The 16,355-nt window shown below is 38.9% G+C and overlaps 1 protein-coding gene across 1 annotated transcript in view; it reads right to left on the bottom strand.

The window, feature by feature from the left end:
• The window catches only part of MUC2 (mucin 2, oligomeric mucus/gel-forming), an 87,298-nt gene that overhangs the window by 61,966 nt on the left and 8,977 nt on the right, over positions 1–16,355 (bottom strand). Inside the window, exons 8-20 of the mRNA XM_063118406.1 lie at positions 15,430–15,547; positions 14,448–14,586; positions 11,946–12,056; positions 10,204–10,273; positions 9,922–10,059; positions 8,204–8,368; positions 6,826–6,920; positions 5,460–5,586; positions 4,604–4,859; positions 2,945–2,972; positions 1,512–1,649; positions 748–899; positions 408–546 (exon numbers count right to left, since the gene is read on the bottom strand). Of these exons, the coding sequence (XP_062974476.1) occupies positions 408–546; positions 748–899; positions 1,512–1,649; positions 2,945–2,972; positions 4,604–4,859; positions 5,460–5,586; positions 6,826–6,920; positions 8,204–8,368; positions 9,922–10,059; positions 10,204–10,273; positions 11,946–12,056; positions 14,448–14,586; positions 15,430–15,547 (1,676 nt within the window). The remainder of the gene's footprint in view (positions 1–407; positions 547–747; positions 900–1,511; positions 1,650–2,944; positions 2,973–4,603; positions 4,860–5,459; positions 5,587–6,825; positions 6,921–8,203; positions 8,369–9,921; positions 10,060–10,203; positions 10,274–11,945; positions 12,057–14,447; positions 14,587–15,429; positions 15,548–16,355) is intronic.

Genomic DNA, 16,355 nt, shown 5'->3' with positions numbered 1-16,355 from the left:
TCCCATCTATTCTGCAGGTGTAGGGATTAAGTATCCCTCTCACTCACAAATATGTTTTGGCCTACAACTCCCATGATCTCTCACCATTGGCTGTGCCAGCTAGGGCTGATGGGAATTGTAGGCCAAAACATCTGGTAGGACACAAGCTGCCTACCTCTGTTCTAGAGGCATCCAAAGAATAGTTAAATTGTAAACATTTTAATTCACTAAATTAAATTACCAGCGCAGATTATTTCACCCTACATCATGGGCAGCTCAACCACCCACAGAAATGATCTTAACATGTGCAACATCTCTGCAGGAGATGATGTCATAGAATGAGATTCTGAAGGATGTTTGAGGAGCCAAATAGACAGGGATTTAAAACGTAATTCAAAATACTGTGAAACTGAATAACTGAACATTACCTGGGTAGCCACATAATCACAGCTACCATCAAAGTCATAAAATTTTCCATCAAAGGTAATAAAATGGCCGCTTCCATAAATATTACATGTCCCATAGCAAGCAGTGTTGGTGCACCTCCAGCTTCCTTTTTGACAAGTACTAGGGAGTGCCAAAAAAGAGAGAAAGAAATGGGTCAGGCTTTATCTCTGTCTCAGTCCATTGCGTTTGAAGTGCATGGCGAGCGATGTGGCAGAGAAAACATGTAGCTCACCCCATGTACTCTGTTTGCATAATGGTACACTCACAGACTGTGGCTGCTATTATTACTGTGAGTAACGGAAGAAGAAAAAAAGATCTTACCATGTGTTGCAGTCCACTTTTATTTTGTCTCCAGGGGAATAAAAATCATTGTTATGAATGCATGGGCAATCCTCTTCTTTAACACATCCATCTCTCCCATCGTCAATCAATCCTTCAGGACACACACATCCTGAGATGCACTCTCTTTGGAACTATGGTAAGCAAGAACAACATCATATTCATATTTCATGGCAAGGTAAATTAGAATCCATCTACTTAACATTTCAAAATGTGCTTTCATTGGGGATGAGCAAATCAATCTGTTTTGCTTTCTACAACTTGGGGAAAAAATGTAAGCACAAGTTCATTCCATCCCATTTTTACATCATTTCATAACTTTTTAAAAGAAAAAGAAAAAAAATCTGCAATACAATGCATATACATTTTTTGTACCCATTACCCCATTGAATGCATCTTTGTATGCATTTCTCCCAATTTTCTATACATTTCTTCTAATGGGTACTCCAGGGGAAATGCATACAAAAATGCATACAATGGATATGCATGGAATGGATATGCAAAGGAGTAAAAATAGTTTAACTTAATTTTAAATGAAAGGAAAGTGTTCATGATAACCAGGGCCAATGAAGGAGAATTGATGATATAAAACTTGTAAACATTTGTTTCTATAAGATTATAATCCATTTACTAAGCATATCCCTCGATGGAAGTTACTAAAATTGCTTAGACTCAGAGTATAAGATTTCCGTGAAAGAAAGGAATGAAAAAGCTAGGCTGTAGTCAAGAATACAACAAAGACGTACATGTTCGGTACCCAGCGTTTGGCAGCTAAGTTGAACTGGTGTTTGAGGAGACCACCAAGAGCTAATGTTGTTGCAGTCAAAATATGTCTTATTGTGCAGACATTCTGTAAAATAAATATAGATCACTGAGAACTTTCTCTTGGATCCATTTTCATAATCGACAGAGAAATGGAAACTCTTTAGAGAAGAAATTAGGTGATACAGAAACAGGAGTGTACATACACAAAGAAGACACCATTGGGAGAATACACACAAACACACACACACGTTCAATTGCTTTGAATTTCTATTGCTTTGATTGGGTAATTACACTAAATGAGGGAAGCTCTACTATGCGTGGAGAATTCATCTAATCCAAGGGCAAGGGCAGCATCAGCAATATATGAGTCTAGACTGAGGCTGCAACACTATACATATGCAGATTGAGGCTCCAATCCTACATTCTTTACAATCCTATATTTCTTTGGCACTTCATCCAATTGAACTCAATGGGTCTTCCTTCTAAACAGAAATCTATAGGATTGCACTGCTAAAGAAAAAAAAGTTAGGAAGCCACTTTATCTTGGTTAAGGAAGGTAGGAAGGGGGTTTCTAGGTGTGTATTTTTCCTGAAAGATTATGGAGGAACATTCTATCTACCCCTAAAGGAGATATGTTCCAGGCTTATAGTGGGGAGATCTTTCGAGTGTACCTTAGGGGGAATAATCCTGGTATATTTCTAGGAAGAAATAAACTTTAGCAATAGCCAACTCAGCAAGGGCAGCCCGCCTACTAACAGGGACTACCCGGCGAGACCACATCACGCCAGTCCTACAACTTCATTGGCTGCCAGTCCAGGTCTGGGCCCAATTCAAAGTGCTGGTACTAACATTCAAAGCCCTAGACAGTTTAGGGCCAGGTTATTTGAAGGAACGCCTCCTCCCATATGTGCCTGCCCGCACCTTAAGATCATCCACAGGGGTCCTTCTCTGTGAGCCCCTGTCAAAGGAAGTGAGGCTGGTGGCTAGTAGGAGGAGGGCTTTCTCTGCTGTGGCACCCCGGCCGTAGAACGAGCTCCCCAGAGAGGTTCGGCTGGCGCCTACACTGTATTCCTTCTGTCGCCAGCTGAAGACCTTTTTATTTTCTCAGTATTTTAACATCCATTAACTTAAATTTAAATGTTGCTGTTTTAATTCCATATTTTAACATATCAATTTTTGCTGTGTGGTTTTATCCTGGTTGTGCTTTTTATATTGTATTTTGTATTTGTGTTTTTAGATTATTGGTTGTTTTCATGCTCTTCATGATTTTAATTTTTGTGAACCGCCCAAAGAGCTTCAGCTATTGGGCGGTATAACAATGTAATAAATAAATAAATAAATAATTCAAGCTGGAAAAAGACATATGTAGTCCTAAAACGTTATACCTACCATGTCCTGGTGTTCCCACTGGTACACAATGAAATCTTCCATTTTTGCAAGTACTAGAGAGGAACACATAGTAGAAAAAACATAAATCAGAAGCCAGATATTTGAGTTTTTCAAGCAAATCCTAATTAATATATCACCATTAATAAAAACTAAATATGTGTTTCAAAAAATCAAATATTAAGCATATCATTACTACTAGACATTTATTTCTTGAACATCATTGCATCTAATGAAGTGGACAGTGCCCATGAAAGCTTATTCCATCATAGATTTGTCACTCCTTAAGATGCCACAAGACGTTTTGTTGCTTTTGCCACAAGTTTGTATATTTTATACTGTTTTTATGCTGTATTTTGTGATTTTGGTTTCTGTGAACCACTCAGAGGCCTTCAGCTATTGGAGAGTATAGGAATGTAATAAATAAATAAATAAATAAAACAGACTAACATGGGTCTCCCGCTAGACACTGAGCATCATCCATACTGTACTGTCAATGCACAAAATAAAGAGCAAAATCATCCAATCACTGAAGGTCAGTTTCTCAATAAGAATTTTGTGAACTGCCCAGGGAGCTTCGGCTGTTGGACAGTATAAAAATGCAATAAATAATAATAATAATAATAATAATAATAATAATAATAGACAAAATATGTCTACATTTTTTAATTCTGAGACAAGGGCCATTTCTACACCTGCCTTTTTCTCTAGGATCATTCCGGGATCATCCCTGCGCATCCAAATGACACACAGGGGATCCCAGGAGCAGGCAGGGATGATCCCTTCATTTTCCTGGGATAATCCTAAAGTGTAGAAAGGGCCATATTCTCTATTTTGAGGTGAGTAAGGAAGAACTTTCTTCAGGAAACTTTACATCATCCATTAAATATAAATGGTAGATAAAAGAGGTGCATGTGTACTTATGAAAATGCTTTTCAAGGTACCTCAATAATTCACAGTGAAGCATTTAAAAAATGCTTTGTGTTCCAAAACTACACCTGATGAAGAATGTGGAATTCTAAATAGTCTTGCTATTACTGTTTTACTCTGTACAGCACCATGTACATTGATGGTGCTATATAAATAAATAAATAATAATAATAATAATAATAATAATAATAATAATAATCTAAAACATTTTAAACTCTATTCACTACACACACACACAGAGAGAGACACACACAGACACACACACACACGGCAGAGTCTTCCTTGTTCTCATGTTATTTTGTAAACAGAATCATCTACTGACATGCCAAATTAACACCCAAACCTTTCAACTGTTTTTACGGCTGTAGAAGTGAAGGCCCTATGCTGCCAGCATAATTGCAAGATACTCTACCCTTTTAAAGTAGGGCTGGCCAAATACATTCTGCAGCCTAAAATGGAAGAATAAATGGTGCCCCTGCCAAGCCAAATTATGTGGATGCCCATGGCCAAAATCTCATAAGCGCCTCTCCCCCACTGTGGGAATAAAATACTTTAATATTAAGGTAAATAACCAACCATTTGCTCCCCTTTCATGACACCTAAAACCAATTGCCTCAGGCAGCCACTTCACTTGACCTAAGGGAAGGGCCAGCCCTGTTTTTAGGCTGTAGATGTTGTAGCACAATGCAAAAGGAGACCAATCTCTTGTACTGAATGTCCATCATTACATTTAGTCAGAAACCATTAATTAACATACCAGCGCTCCTCTTGTTTCATGACAATACTTCCAGGCTGCACAAATGAGTCTTTGTAATAACATGGGCACTGAGATATGGGCACACAGGTGCCTTTGTCATTCATGTAGGTATTATCAGGGCAGCCACAGCCATCTACTGGGGTGAAACCTTCCAAGCAATGCTTATCACCATCAGAAAGAGAGCGGCAGGATCGCTGGCAGGTAGTCAGATTGTAACGGAAGACCTGGGTGGCTGGGCAGGAGGACACTTCTTTGTCTGAATGAAGGGGAGGAAATAATAAATTTAAACTTAAAAACACACACCAAAACCCATATTTACATACAGCAGCTTGGCTGTTTGCCATTTCTAAAGTCAATTCAGTGCATGCTGTCTGAATTTTATTCCCTATGCTTTTCTATGAAGAACTCTTGACATCTTTGGGAGGTCATTACAAGTATTTCTGAGGCAGCAATAAAAACAATGGAAGGACAAAATATATTATCGACTACTAAAAAAAAAAGCCACATTAACATGTAATGGTAGGAGGGAAGGAATTGCTTTCAGTTATCAATGTTCTTTAGTAACGCATCTTCAGTTCTACAGTAGGCACCCAATGATCCAAAACTCCATTGCCCAGTTTTTGGAATTCACTGTGCCAGTCCCGATGTAATCTCACGTCAATACAAACATCATGACATTTTTTTCCTTCAATTTTAAACACTTTGCATTCCCCAAAAACCATTCTGATGAATGAGGTAAAATATATTTACTATCATTAACCCCGGTCTAGTCTCAAAACATGGAGGATAATATACCATTATTTGAAAGGTTTTTGTTAATTTTAAACAGGGTAAAAATGTAGATGTAGACACTTACTGCAGATATCATTTCTCCAGCCCCACAACATGACACCTTTGAAGGCACAGGCTCTTGCATAAGAGGATAGGGCAGCACACAAGCATTCTTCATTGGAGTTACAGCTGCATGTATCATACTTGCAACGCTGGGAAAAAATAATCAGGGAACTGTCAATTATATTTGCTGGGAAGCATCAACAGTAGCAATGGTGAGTTATCCCTTATAAACTGAGAGCAGTCCCTTTTATTAGCAATGGCATATGTGATTATTTTTTATTTTCCCCATTCCAATTAAAAATGTTGAGGCAGTATCCAACACTGCTGCTCCACTTACGCAATTGTCATAGCACTAGTGTAAGCAACCACTATCACTGTGCCAATTGCGTCAGCTTGCATAATCAGTTTTTCACAGAAACCCACAACTCCAGCTTACGCTACTAGCATAGCTTTAAAGGTCACTGGTGTTAGTGCTACGGCAATTTTATGAGCAGAGCAGCAGCACTGGATGCTGCAGTTGGATGTTCCAAGACTGTCCCATCCATCCCTGGAGTACACTTCTACAATTATTTGTTCTATTTTTTTAAAAAAAGTTCCTCAATAGCAAGCCAGTCACCCTGAATGAAGGCTACCCTCTCCCACATGGGGATTGGATGTCATATCTCTGATACTGGATCAGGGCTAGAACTATTTGAGCACCAACATAAAATCAGATTTAGGGTGCAATCCTGTGCCTGTTTAGGCAGAAAAAGTCTTCCAACTCTCATCTTGGCTGGAGAATAATGGGAATTGTAAGACCTTTCTCTCTGTCATAACATGCATAGGATAGTGCCATTATTTTGCCATCTGGGACTGCTTATAGATAGCATCCCCCAAAACTGTGCCATCAGTTCCATATGCCCAAAGAGACATTCTGGTTACATTTCTTGGATTGCACCCCCACCCCACCCCATGCCACATGGTAAACTGTTTTTCATACTGTGGGGACTATTGAAAGTGCTCCAGTATATGACATGTGGTCCATTATTCAAAAAAGGTATATCATACAGGGTATTTCCAAGGCCTTGAGTATACCAAAAAGAGCTCTCTGGCTCTCTCTTTATGTATCCTACGGGGTATTCTGTATACCTATTATTACCTCTTTTCGCTGCTATGAGTTTGTTTTGGTTCATATATTTTGAACTAAAAGGGCTAGAAAGTTGGCTTTGTCTGAAACTTGATCATCCACTGTTAGTATTTCTATCCCTTTGCAAAATAATTGGGAAGAGAGCTGAAGAGTTTGCTTTGCCACCTCCAGTTTATTATACTTCCTTGAAAGTTTAAAGAACCATGCAACAAAATATCAGACTGTCAGAGGAAAGGATTCAGTATAATTTTAAATTCCATACCTTATAATAATCTGTTGGATCAAGGACTGAGTGGCATCTGGCAAAAAGAGTTTGTGTACTTTTCAGCAAAGAGCACCAATGTTCAGCATAATTTTCTGCAATAAAGGGGCGCGGAATTAAACGTTGTTATCAACCACTCATTTAACATCTTTCCTAGGCATGAAAAAATCTGTTGTTTGATTTTGTTCAGGTTCTCATTTTTCTTGCATTACGTTTGTTGTATTATTTTTCCACATCACTTTGCATTTAAATGTTAATGTGGAAATATGTACATATTTTTGTGCACATTTATCTAAATGTACTCATTTGTGTATGTACTTTCCCCAATGTGTGCATTTTTCTAGCACTTTTCTAAACGTATGAATTTTTGGTAGTTGTTTTTTCTTACATAATATAGTTTTGTGTACACTTTCCCCTAATTTACCTATTTTCGTGCACATTTCCCTGTTATGTGCATTTTTGTGCACATTTTTCTCTACTATATGCATTTTTGAACAGGGTTGTTGTTTTTTATTTGTGAACTGTATTGCAAAATTTGGGAAACTTCTGCCATATTCCTGCATTCTGTGTAGGTTTGGAAAGTGCAAATTTGGTGAGACTGCATTAAAATGTGAAGCCAACATATTTCTCAACAATCTGTAGTCTTTCTATGTATCATATAATGCATATCATCACATTCTAGTATTCAAATTATTCTGATGATCAAAACAATACAATAGAGTGAAACCAAGGCAAGATCTACACTACGGCTTTAAAACGGTTTGTAATGGATTTGACAACTGTTTGGGCCCACAACACATTACATATACCATTTTCAAATTGTTTTCAAAGTGTTAGATCCTGCTTGGAGTAGATCTGGCCCCAATAAGTATTGTGTGTGTTGTGCACAAGGTCCAGAGGCTGTAGCACTATACCACACCCCTTTACATTGAAATGCAAAAACTATTGACATAATTGGATCCCCATCATCTGAGGACTATACAGCCTCAATAGCTTTGTCTTCTCAGAGTCTTTGAACATTTTGGAAGGAGAATGCATAGTAAGGAGACCAGAAAGACAAGCAGAAGTAATACTATTTCCAAAATGGCAAGATCAAATGTATCTTCCTTCTTCAACTCCACAAGTGTTGTCTCCTATAACTATAGAAACTTTTCTATTTGTTTTGAGGCAGTGACAGGAAGCAGCAGGGTAATTGTATGTGCAAAGCCTCAGGCCTAGCACAGCTTTATACATTACTGACTTGCTGTCCTGACTAATAAAGAAAATTTCCATCATTAAATTCAGTATTTGACCTGAACCTGAATATTGGCTATAAAAGATTGCTGGCATGAATACAATTGAATTCCGCAATGTCTTTATGAAAACCACCCATACTTACCATGTTCAAGGCTAAGAGTGCAAGGATTTTCCCAGTTATCCAGCTTGTCAGGGCAGCTGGCTTGTGCTTTCCAGGTATTAGCAAAGGAAGCCCCTGTTGCTTCAACCAATCCACCTGATGTTTTGAAATCATCACTTGCTATTCCATTGAAATTCCCACAAAGACCTGTTGATAAAAGCAGCAGAAGTTGGTTGGTTGTGTCTGATTTGTTTGTAAAATAGAGTGAGTAAGCAATGGTCAACACAACATAACTATGATCTTCTAACTAACAGTTCCCTTCAAATTCAGTAGTAACTCCCTACTAGCACATTGTTAAGTAAAGAAACAGGCCTCAGGTACACCAGCCTTCCTGATACCTTACAACAGCTGCAGTGTTTACTGAACAGATACGTTTTAGTGCAAATGGCAAACCTAGGGAATAGGTAAGCCACTGAGGTAAAACTTAACATAAAATAGAACTTTTTAATGGATACTATTGCCCAAAATACTGATTTACTACTAAAATGCTGAACCAGCAGTGTGAGAACCTTCAAAGTAGACTTATTAGTGATGAACTATTATGGAATTTCTTCAGTAATGGAGACACCAAATGAATACATTTAAAATGAAGGTATACAACACAATGAGGTTCAAAAACTCTGAAGAATGAAAAATGCATGGTAAGGTGGAGATCCCTATGTAGTTTGGGGATGCTCCAGGATCCATCTTTGTCACTGGAGACCCAAGCACCCGTCCCCAACTTTAGCTGCTATGACAACTATACCTGTTCCTGTAGGGATAGCTTGGTGACTGTGGTTCATGCACCAGAAACCTCACAATTGGTCTACTTTAATCACTCTGTGTGCCCTTCCACCTGGTTCAGAAGCTGCAGTTAGGGTGCTCAATGGGGCACCCAGCAATATATACAATACACTTGAGTTAAAATGGCTGCACTGGTGGCCTTTTAGCTAGCAAGTCATGTTCAAGGTTGTGTTGTCAACATACAAAGCCTTAAATAACACAGGACCATGGTACCTAGCAGATCACCTTCCCCCTATATATGGCCAGCCGACCTTTCAGGTCTTGTTGGTCATTCCATGACCAATGGAAAGTTGCCGTGTGACATCTTGAAAATGGGCCTTCTCAGTAGTGGCCCCTATTCTATGGAACACCCTTCCCCACTGTGCAGATCAGGAGACAGAAAACATGTTGATGTTTAAATGCCTCCTGAAAATGAACCTGTTTATGCAAGAATTCCCTGGCTTATCATCGCTTATTATGATCCTACCGCATTTGGTTGCTTCCTATTACAATTCTTTAAATTGTTTTTATTGTTTCTCTTTATTTTTCTACATTTGTTTATTTTAGCTGTAACTGTTTATTAATCCAGTCTTTTAACAGTGATTTTTAATACTTTGGTATAAAAATTCCATAGAGATTTTGATTATATTAAGTGATATTAATAGTAGCATTAATAAATACATAAATAACAAATAAGGTAATCGATAACTGAATAGCTTGGCTGCTATTCCATTATTCTACTAAATAACTGAATAGAAGATTCTAGAAGAGGTGCAGGTCCTTTTTGGTCTCACATGTTATGGACAACCCCATGAGGTAGCCTTTTCTTTCCTTTTTTGCAGGCATAAATATTTCATTCCATTTCCCTAAAAATTCTTTTTCCTTTACTAGTGTTGATATAATATTTTCCTCGATGCTAAATAAAAGTTGAGACTTGCCTTGGAGTATTCCCTTGACAGACTGATCCACTACAGCAAACAACTGCATCACTGGAGACAGCTGAATCTGCAGCTTGAGGCCAAAGGAAGTCTGCACAATAATGTAGTAGGATGATGGCTGGAAAACTGAGAAGCTGGCTGGAAAACAAAGGGGAAAAGCCATGTCATAACAACACTGCAAGAAACAAAATGATAATTGAAAGGATCTGTGCAGCCTTCAATTTGGGCAGTGTAAGCAAGGCGGGGCGGGGGGGGGAGAGAGAGAATGGCTCCCTTCCTCACCTGCTTTATGAGGCAAATGAATCTCCAGCTCATTCAGTAATACAGTCCCATCTGATTTGAAAACTACAACCTGTGTAAAAAAAGAAACAGGAATGTCATATTAAATTAACATACATAATACCTATTGCAGTACTCAAAAGGAAACCACCATTTTATGCATAGTCAATATAGGATAGGGATACTCTTCTTCAGTTATTATAGGAAACAGCTCAAGTAACCCAATGAGCCTGAGCAAGGGAACATAAATACATGCATGTGTGAGCATGTGTGTGTGCGCACACACACACACACACACACACACACACACGTGACCCTGTTCAATTTCTTGGTGGATATGGGAAGCACATTGTAGAACAGAATGCTCATTCTTGGATTGGAAGGCCGTTTCTATAAAGTTGTGGCCCTTTTTAACCCAACACAACGTTCATCTCACCCTCTTATTGTTCAATGCATGATTCCTCAGAAGGATGTCCTGTGGAATTCAAAGGGGCTTACTACCAAGTTAGCATGCGTATGGTTACAGCTTTACACCCACATGAGTCAAGGGGAGTTAAACACACATCACTAGATGCAGGATTGCAGTCAATGTGCACTACGTGTTTTTTTTCCAATTTTGAAAATTTAATAGAAATTGTAAGTTTCTCATGGAAACAGCAGTTACATTCTCACATATCTAGATGCTTTTAATGAGTTCTTTTGTACAGGATGCATGTTCATCAGGTAAAATTGAATGCCCTTGGGCAGATATAAATATTACATTTTAAACCAGTTTGGAACACGTTTCATTCTCCTGACTCCCATGAAAATTCCCTGAAGAGTATGTTTTTTGGAAGGTCCTGAAAAAGTTATGTTAAGAAGCCTTCCATAGAACTACACATTCAATGGTTCACATTCAATGGTTCCCTGGTTAGGAACCAAGACAGCTAAGAAAGACAGAAACTGTTTTAGATCTGTAGAGTATATATTCCCTTGGGTGACTGGCAGCTGAGTTATACCTGAGTGTACAATGTTTGTTTGTTTATTTCGGTCATAGACCAGCACAGCAGAAAACATCATCACAATAATACATACATAAAATACAAAAAACACGGCAGTCTCAGCCTAAATCTAAGGTACAATAAAATTAGGCTTGCATGTACATCAAGAAGATATTGTGCTGAAAATCTCAATTCATTTTTGGTATGATCTTTTGTGGGGCAATGATGCCTTTCAAAACATGTATTATGCATACTTAGAACACTATCAATATACTTTACCAATCTAACTATCAAAGGGGTTGTAAAAGCAAGATACGGCAAAGCAAACAGAACCCAAAATGAAATGGTGACGTAGGAGGATTTAAAAAAAAAAAAAGATATGCAGATAAGAAGAGTCAATTTATTTACACAAAGAGATGAGGACGTCCATGTTTGACTTCATTTTTCAATGTAATTCAAACATTTGGATCAGCATTCAAAAGTTTGGATACTAACTAGAATCTCCTAGAATTGTACAAATTATTAATATATAGATTAACTATAGTTTTGTTTAGTTTTTGTTAGTTGGGCATGGAGAACAAACTGAAAACACATCGTATGTCATCTCAATAAATCAAAGATATGTCAGCCAAATTTGTAGGTATATGTCAGGGCAAGGAGAGATCTTACCATTCTTATACATGAGCAAAACTTTAATTTGGCATCATATTCTGCTCTAGATGAACTTACTCAGAGCAATGTCATCTTTGTTTACATTAAGCTTACATTTTTCCTGTGATCTGTTAAGAGAACAACCGTCTTTAGGCATGTCTGTTTTTCTGTAGAACTGCAAGGGCCCAGCTCTCCTAAGAGGACATGCGAGTCATTTTTACTAGTCTGCAATTAGAGAAGAAGAAAAAGAAATACAATTAATATGGTCACCGTGAATTGATTCCTTTGACAGAAAAAGTGAAATAAGCTCTAAAACAAAATGTGCTATAAATCTTTTCTCTTACAGATGTCCAGTTTTATACTCCAGTTACAGGTATTCCCCTTTTCCCTTCAGGGAGAGTTTTAGCATTTTTTTAGGAACATGCCTGTCACCATCTGATCTTAAATCCCCATTTAACAACCTAATCCCATTCATAATCAACCTTTTATCCTTCCCTTAGATTCAGCTGCATTGGCAATAGAGACACCTTGGCTGAGATGCAGGGCTTGTTTCCCAAACCAAGATTGAATGTTCCAGCGCTGGGAGTTGGCCATGCACCAAAGCAGGAGCAAGTGCTACTGATGACTGAGGGCATGTTTACACCTAAGGATGCAGAGAGAGGGAGGGGGGAGGATCATGGACTTACCTGCTTCCATGATCCTCCCCCAGCGACTTGACGGCCACGCGACATCCCGGAAAGAAAGAAGGATGTCGCAGCCGCCATTTTTAAAAAAAACACAGGGAAGACGCAATTGCACTCCATCACAAAAAGTTTAAAAACAAACCAAAAAACAAATCCACTCCCCCCCCCACCCTCCCATGGGCTATTCACGGGGAGGAAAGGAAGAGGTGGGAGCGGCAGGATACTCCTCCCTTAGTATCCAAAGGATACTCCTGGGACCGCAGGAGACATTGGGTTTTCCGTGCCACATGATATCCTGGGGAAAGCCGATGGCCGTCCCCGATTGCCCCCAGATTCCCTGTGCATCATATGGATGCACAGGGAATCCACATGAGATGAGCCCGGATTTAATGGCTGGTGTAGACATGCCCTGAGTAAAGCCCCTGTGTGATGCAACAGCACATGTTAAAGATGCTAAGCTGTCTGTGACCTCTACTACTATATCCTAAGGACTGTCAGGATGGCTCCATCATGTAGTGCCAGTGGGAAAATGAGCTAGCAAAGACATTGTGGTAAGAAGAATTATACTACAATGACATTTAGAGGCAAAGGGGGCCAAAAACTGTCCATGCAGAGGATGCAGCTTTTTAGCTGTAATTCTGCTTACACCACAGCAGGTAAAATGAACCATAGCATCAGGTCGCCCACCAAATAATTCATCTGATCAGGGGTATGGATCAGAAGAAGGCGCCAGAAAAGTTGTGCTTTGGGTAGCAATTTCACAGTGTAGGCTTGCACAATTTAGGGACGCTTGGGGGATTTGATCTTTGTGAATTCCAATATGAACTGAGCTGATCTACCTCTCCTGGACTAATATGCAGATCAGAAAGGAGTTTGTCACCGGGTTTCACACTTCCTAACCTGAGATGGGTGAGAATTTCGTTTCAGTTTTATAAGAATTTACCGAAAATTTGCAAAGTTCTCCATATTCAGGACAAAAGGAACTTGACATTTAAGGAACTCAAATGTAGGAGAAACTGAAACAGATTCACATAAACAGGCCTAGCTAGGGCTGAGTGCTTAGCTTTTAAAAGTCTGCATTTGAATCCTTGTGAATTCATCTGTGTTTGTGGTACTGAAATATGATTCCCATTCTCTTTTTTCTGACAGGCTCAGCGGCCTTAGCATCTATGTGGGAGGCAGGTACATCATGGTTCTCTCTGTGTACCTATAGAATTTGGCTGGTGCAAATGGATGAGAATTTTGTTTCATTTCATTTTTATAATTTGCCAAAATTTGCAAGTCTATTCACATTCAAGACGGAAGAACTTAAGATTTAAACAATTTGAATGCAGGGAATATGTGAAACTGAAAAATTTGTCCACCCCTTGTTCCTGAATATATCAAATACACTTCTCAGCTTAAAATATGTATTAAAATACATTTTAAAGATAATAAATATGTATAAGAATGCATGTTTGGGGGGCATACATACAGAAATGCAGATTTTGACAGAAAATATGTTTAGACATTCATATTTAAACATAGATTTGCACTGACTTCAAAACAAAAAAACTATGACAGATTAATGCAAAAACAGGACAGAATGCACAAGAACTAGAAATAGACATGTTCACCCATCAATTGTAACCTAACATAATTGTTCTTTGCCAAAACCATAAAGGAAAAAAATGACAGTAGCTGAATTTACATCTGTTTCATACAAACTGTATGAATTGTTTAATTTGGTCACAGACAAACCCATAATCACCAAACTCATACAATGGGCACTAAAGTAACTAGCATACATTTTGAATACTCTGTTATCTGGAAATAGGTCACCTTCTCAGCCTCCTGTGTCAAAATAAATAGGGCATTCACTAGGAAAGTAGTTTGGTGATTATGGGTTTAGCACATTTTCTTTTACCACAGTAGAAATGTCTGATATATGTACCTTGGCCAACACGTAGTAGCAGTCTCCATGGAAGATATATTTCTTCCCATCAAAGGTAGTAATATGAGTGCCACCCTCCACTGCACATGTGCTTGGACAGGGCAAATCCTGGCATATCCATCTACCTGATGCACAAGTGCTGTAAATATAGACAAAATTAAGAATCAAAAGATGGTCTTAGGACTTCGAAATTTAGGAATTGTACTGAAAATACCGTCATGTAGAGTACCACCACAGTAAGTGTATATAGAAGTGAGTCCAAAGTGTTTCCTCCTAACAATGACCTGGTTCACACAACATGACAAGCCAGAATATGGGTTGAGTATGGGTTAAGTGTGGGTTGCCCATGGTTCATAACCAAACAGCAAACCATGGGTTCTCTTCATAGGTTGTTTATGGTTAATAAGCCATGGTTTGTTAGTGCAGTTGGGTTCACACAACACGACAATCTACCATTCAACAACAACCCACAGTTCAACATTCAACACATACTCAACCTGTTATCTGGCTTGTCATGTTGTATGAACCTAAACAATGTCTCTTTCAAATTATTCAAGATCCAGGAAGCATAAAGTTATTGGTTCTGTACTGCAAAATGGCAGCACCAAAACAAAAAGCAACCTCAAGAACTTTTCTGGAAGGATAGTTTGAAATCAGAGATTTGTTTTTGCTTTCATACTCAGAGTAAAACTCTTTAGGGTCAATACATCATTCTTCCTCATTCTTGACTAAGCGGTGATATTAGGCAATTTTTGACTCTCTTTCTAATATGGAACATGCCAGGCTTACTGGGGTTCAGAGTGATTTAGCACAAAATTATAATGAGCTAATGGATATATGAAGGTACCAGATAATAGGAAGGATTTATCAAGATGACATTCACATGACTCTCTGTTCTTTCATTCTGATGTGTCTTCTCTGAAATAGCAAGCTCTGTCTAAAATTACTCTTGGAGAGGCTGCTGCTGCACAGGATTCCTTACCAGTTTTCACATTCATTGGTGATGTCTTGACCAGGAGCAAATAGCTTCCCATGAAGTTTACAGTAACATTGGCTTGTGGACACACAGCCTTTCCCAGTGATGTCATCATATACTGTGCCTGCAAAAAAAAAGAAGAAGAAGAAACCTGAGAATACTTACTAGGCTGCAAACCTGAGCATACTTACCAGGAAGGAAATCCCATTGTACTATGAGGGATTTAATCCACTACCCAGATGGGAGAAATCCTGGATGAAGCAAATTCTCAGCAGAACCCCCAAGCTACTGGTTGAGATTAGTACAAGGGTACAGAGGATGGGGTGAGTGATGGTTTTGAACAAAAGGCACTGATAGTTAGCTTTTCTAAGGGAGGCGAACACCTCTGATCTAAGGCTGACAAATATTTTCATTTATCTGTAACATTTGTACCTCTTACTTTCCCAAAGGAGCTCAGTACAACCTTTTATAAACCAATCATAAACTTGTTTATTCAGAAGTAAATCACTCTGAGTTCAACAAGGCTTACTTCCTACTCAGTGTTTTTAAAATTGCATTGTAGCTTTAGAGGAACAGTAACCCTGAGAAATAGGTTAGCAACTTAGGCCTTAGCTAGACCTACCTTTTAATCTAGGACGGAGGAGGTAAGATCTCACATTGTGTTTAACGCGAGATCACTCCTCCATTTGCACATGAGGCGTGACGACCTCAGGAAGTGAGGCGTCGTGCCCACCATTTTTTATTTTTAAAGGAAGAGGAGCGCACGAACGCTCGTGCGCTAAAGGTACGTACTTTTTTTAAAAAAAAAAAATCCCTGCTCCCACCAACCTACCCCCGATGGGCGCAGTGCTCCTGAGGAGCGCTGCGCCCCATGTGTGGCTCACGGCTCCACAAGAGGAATTGCGCGGAGCCAGGTCAAACCGCGGCAACAG

Source organism: Elgaria multicarinata, chromosome 2 (assembly GCF_023053635.1).
Source record: "Elgaria multicarinata webbii isolate HBS135686 ecotype San Diego chromosome 2, rElgMul1.1.pri, whole genome shotgun sequence".
NCBI lineage: Eukaryota > Metazoa > Chordata > Lepidosauria > Squamata > Anguidae > Elgaria > Elgaria multicarinata.
This window is presented reverse-complemented; position numbering and strand designations above follow the sequence as displayed.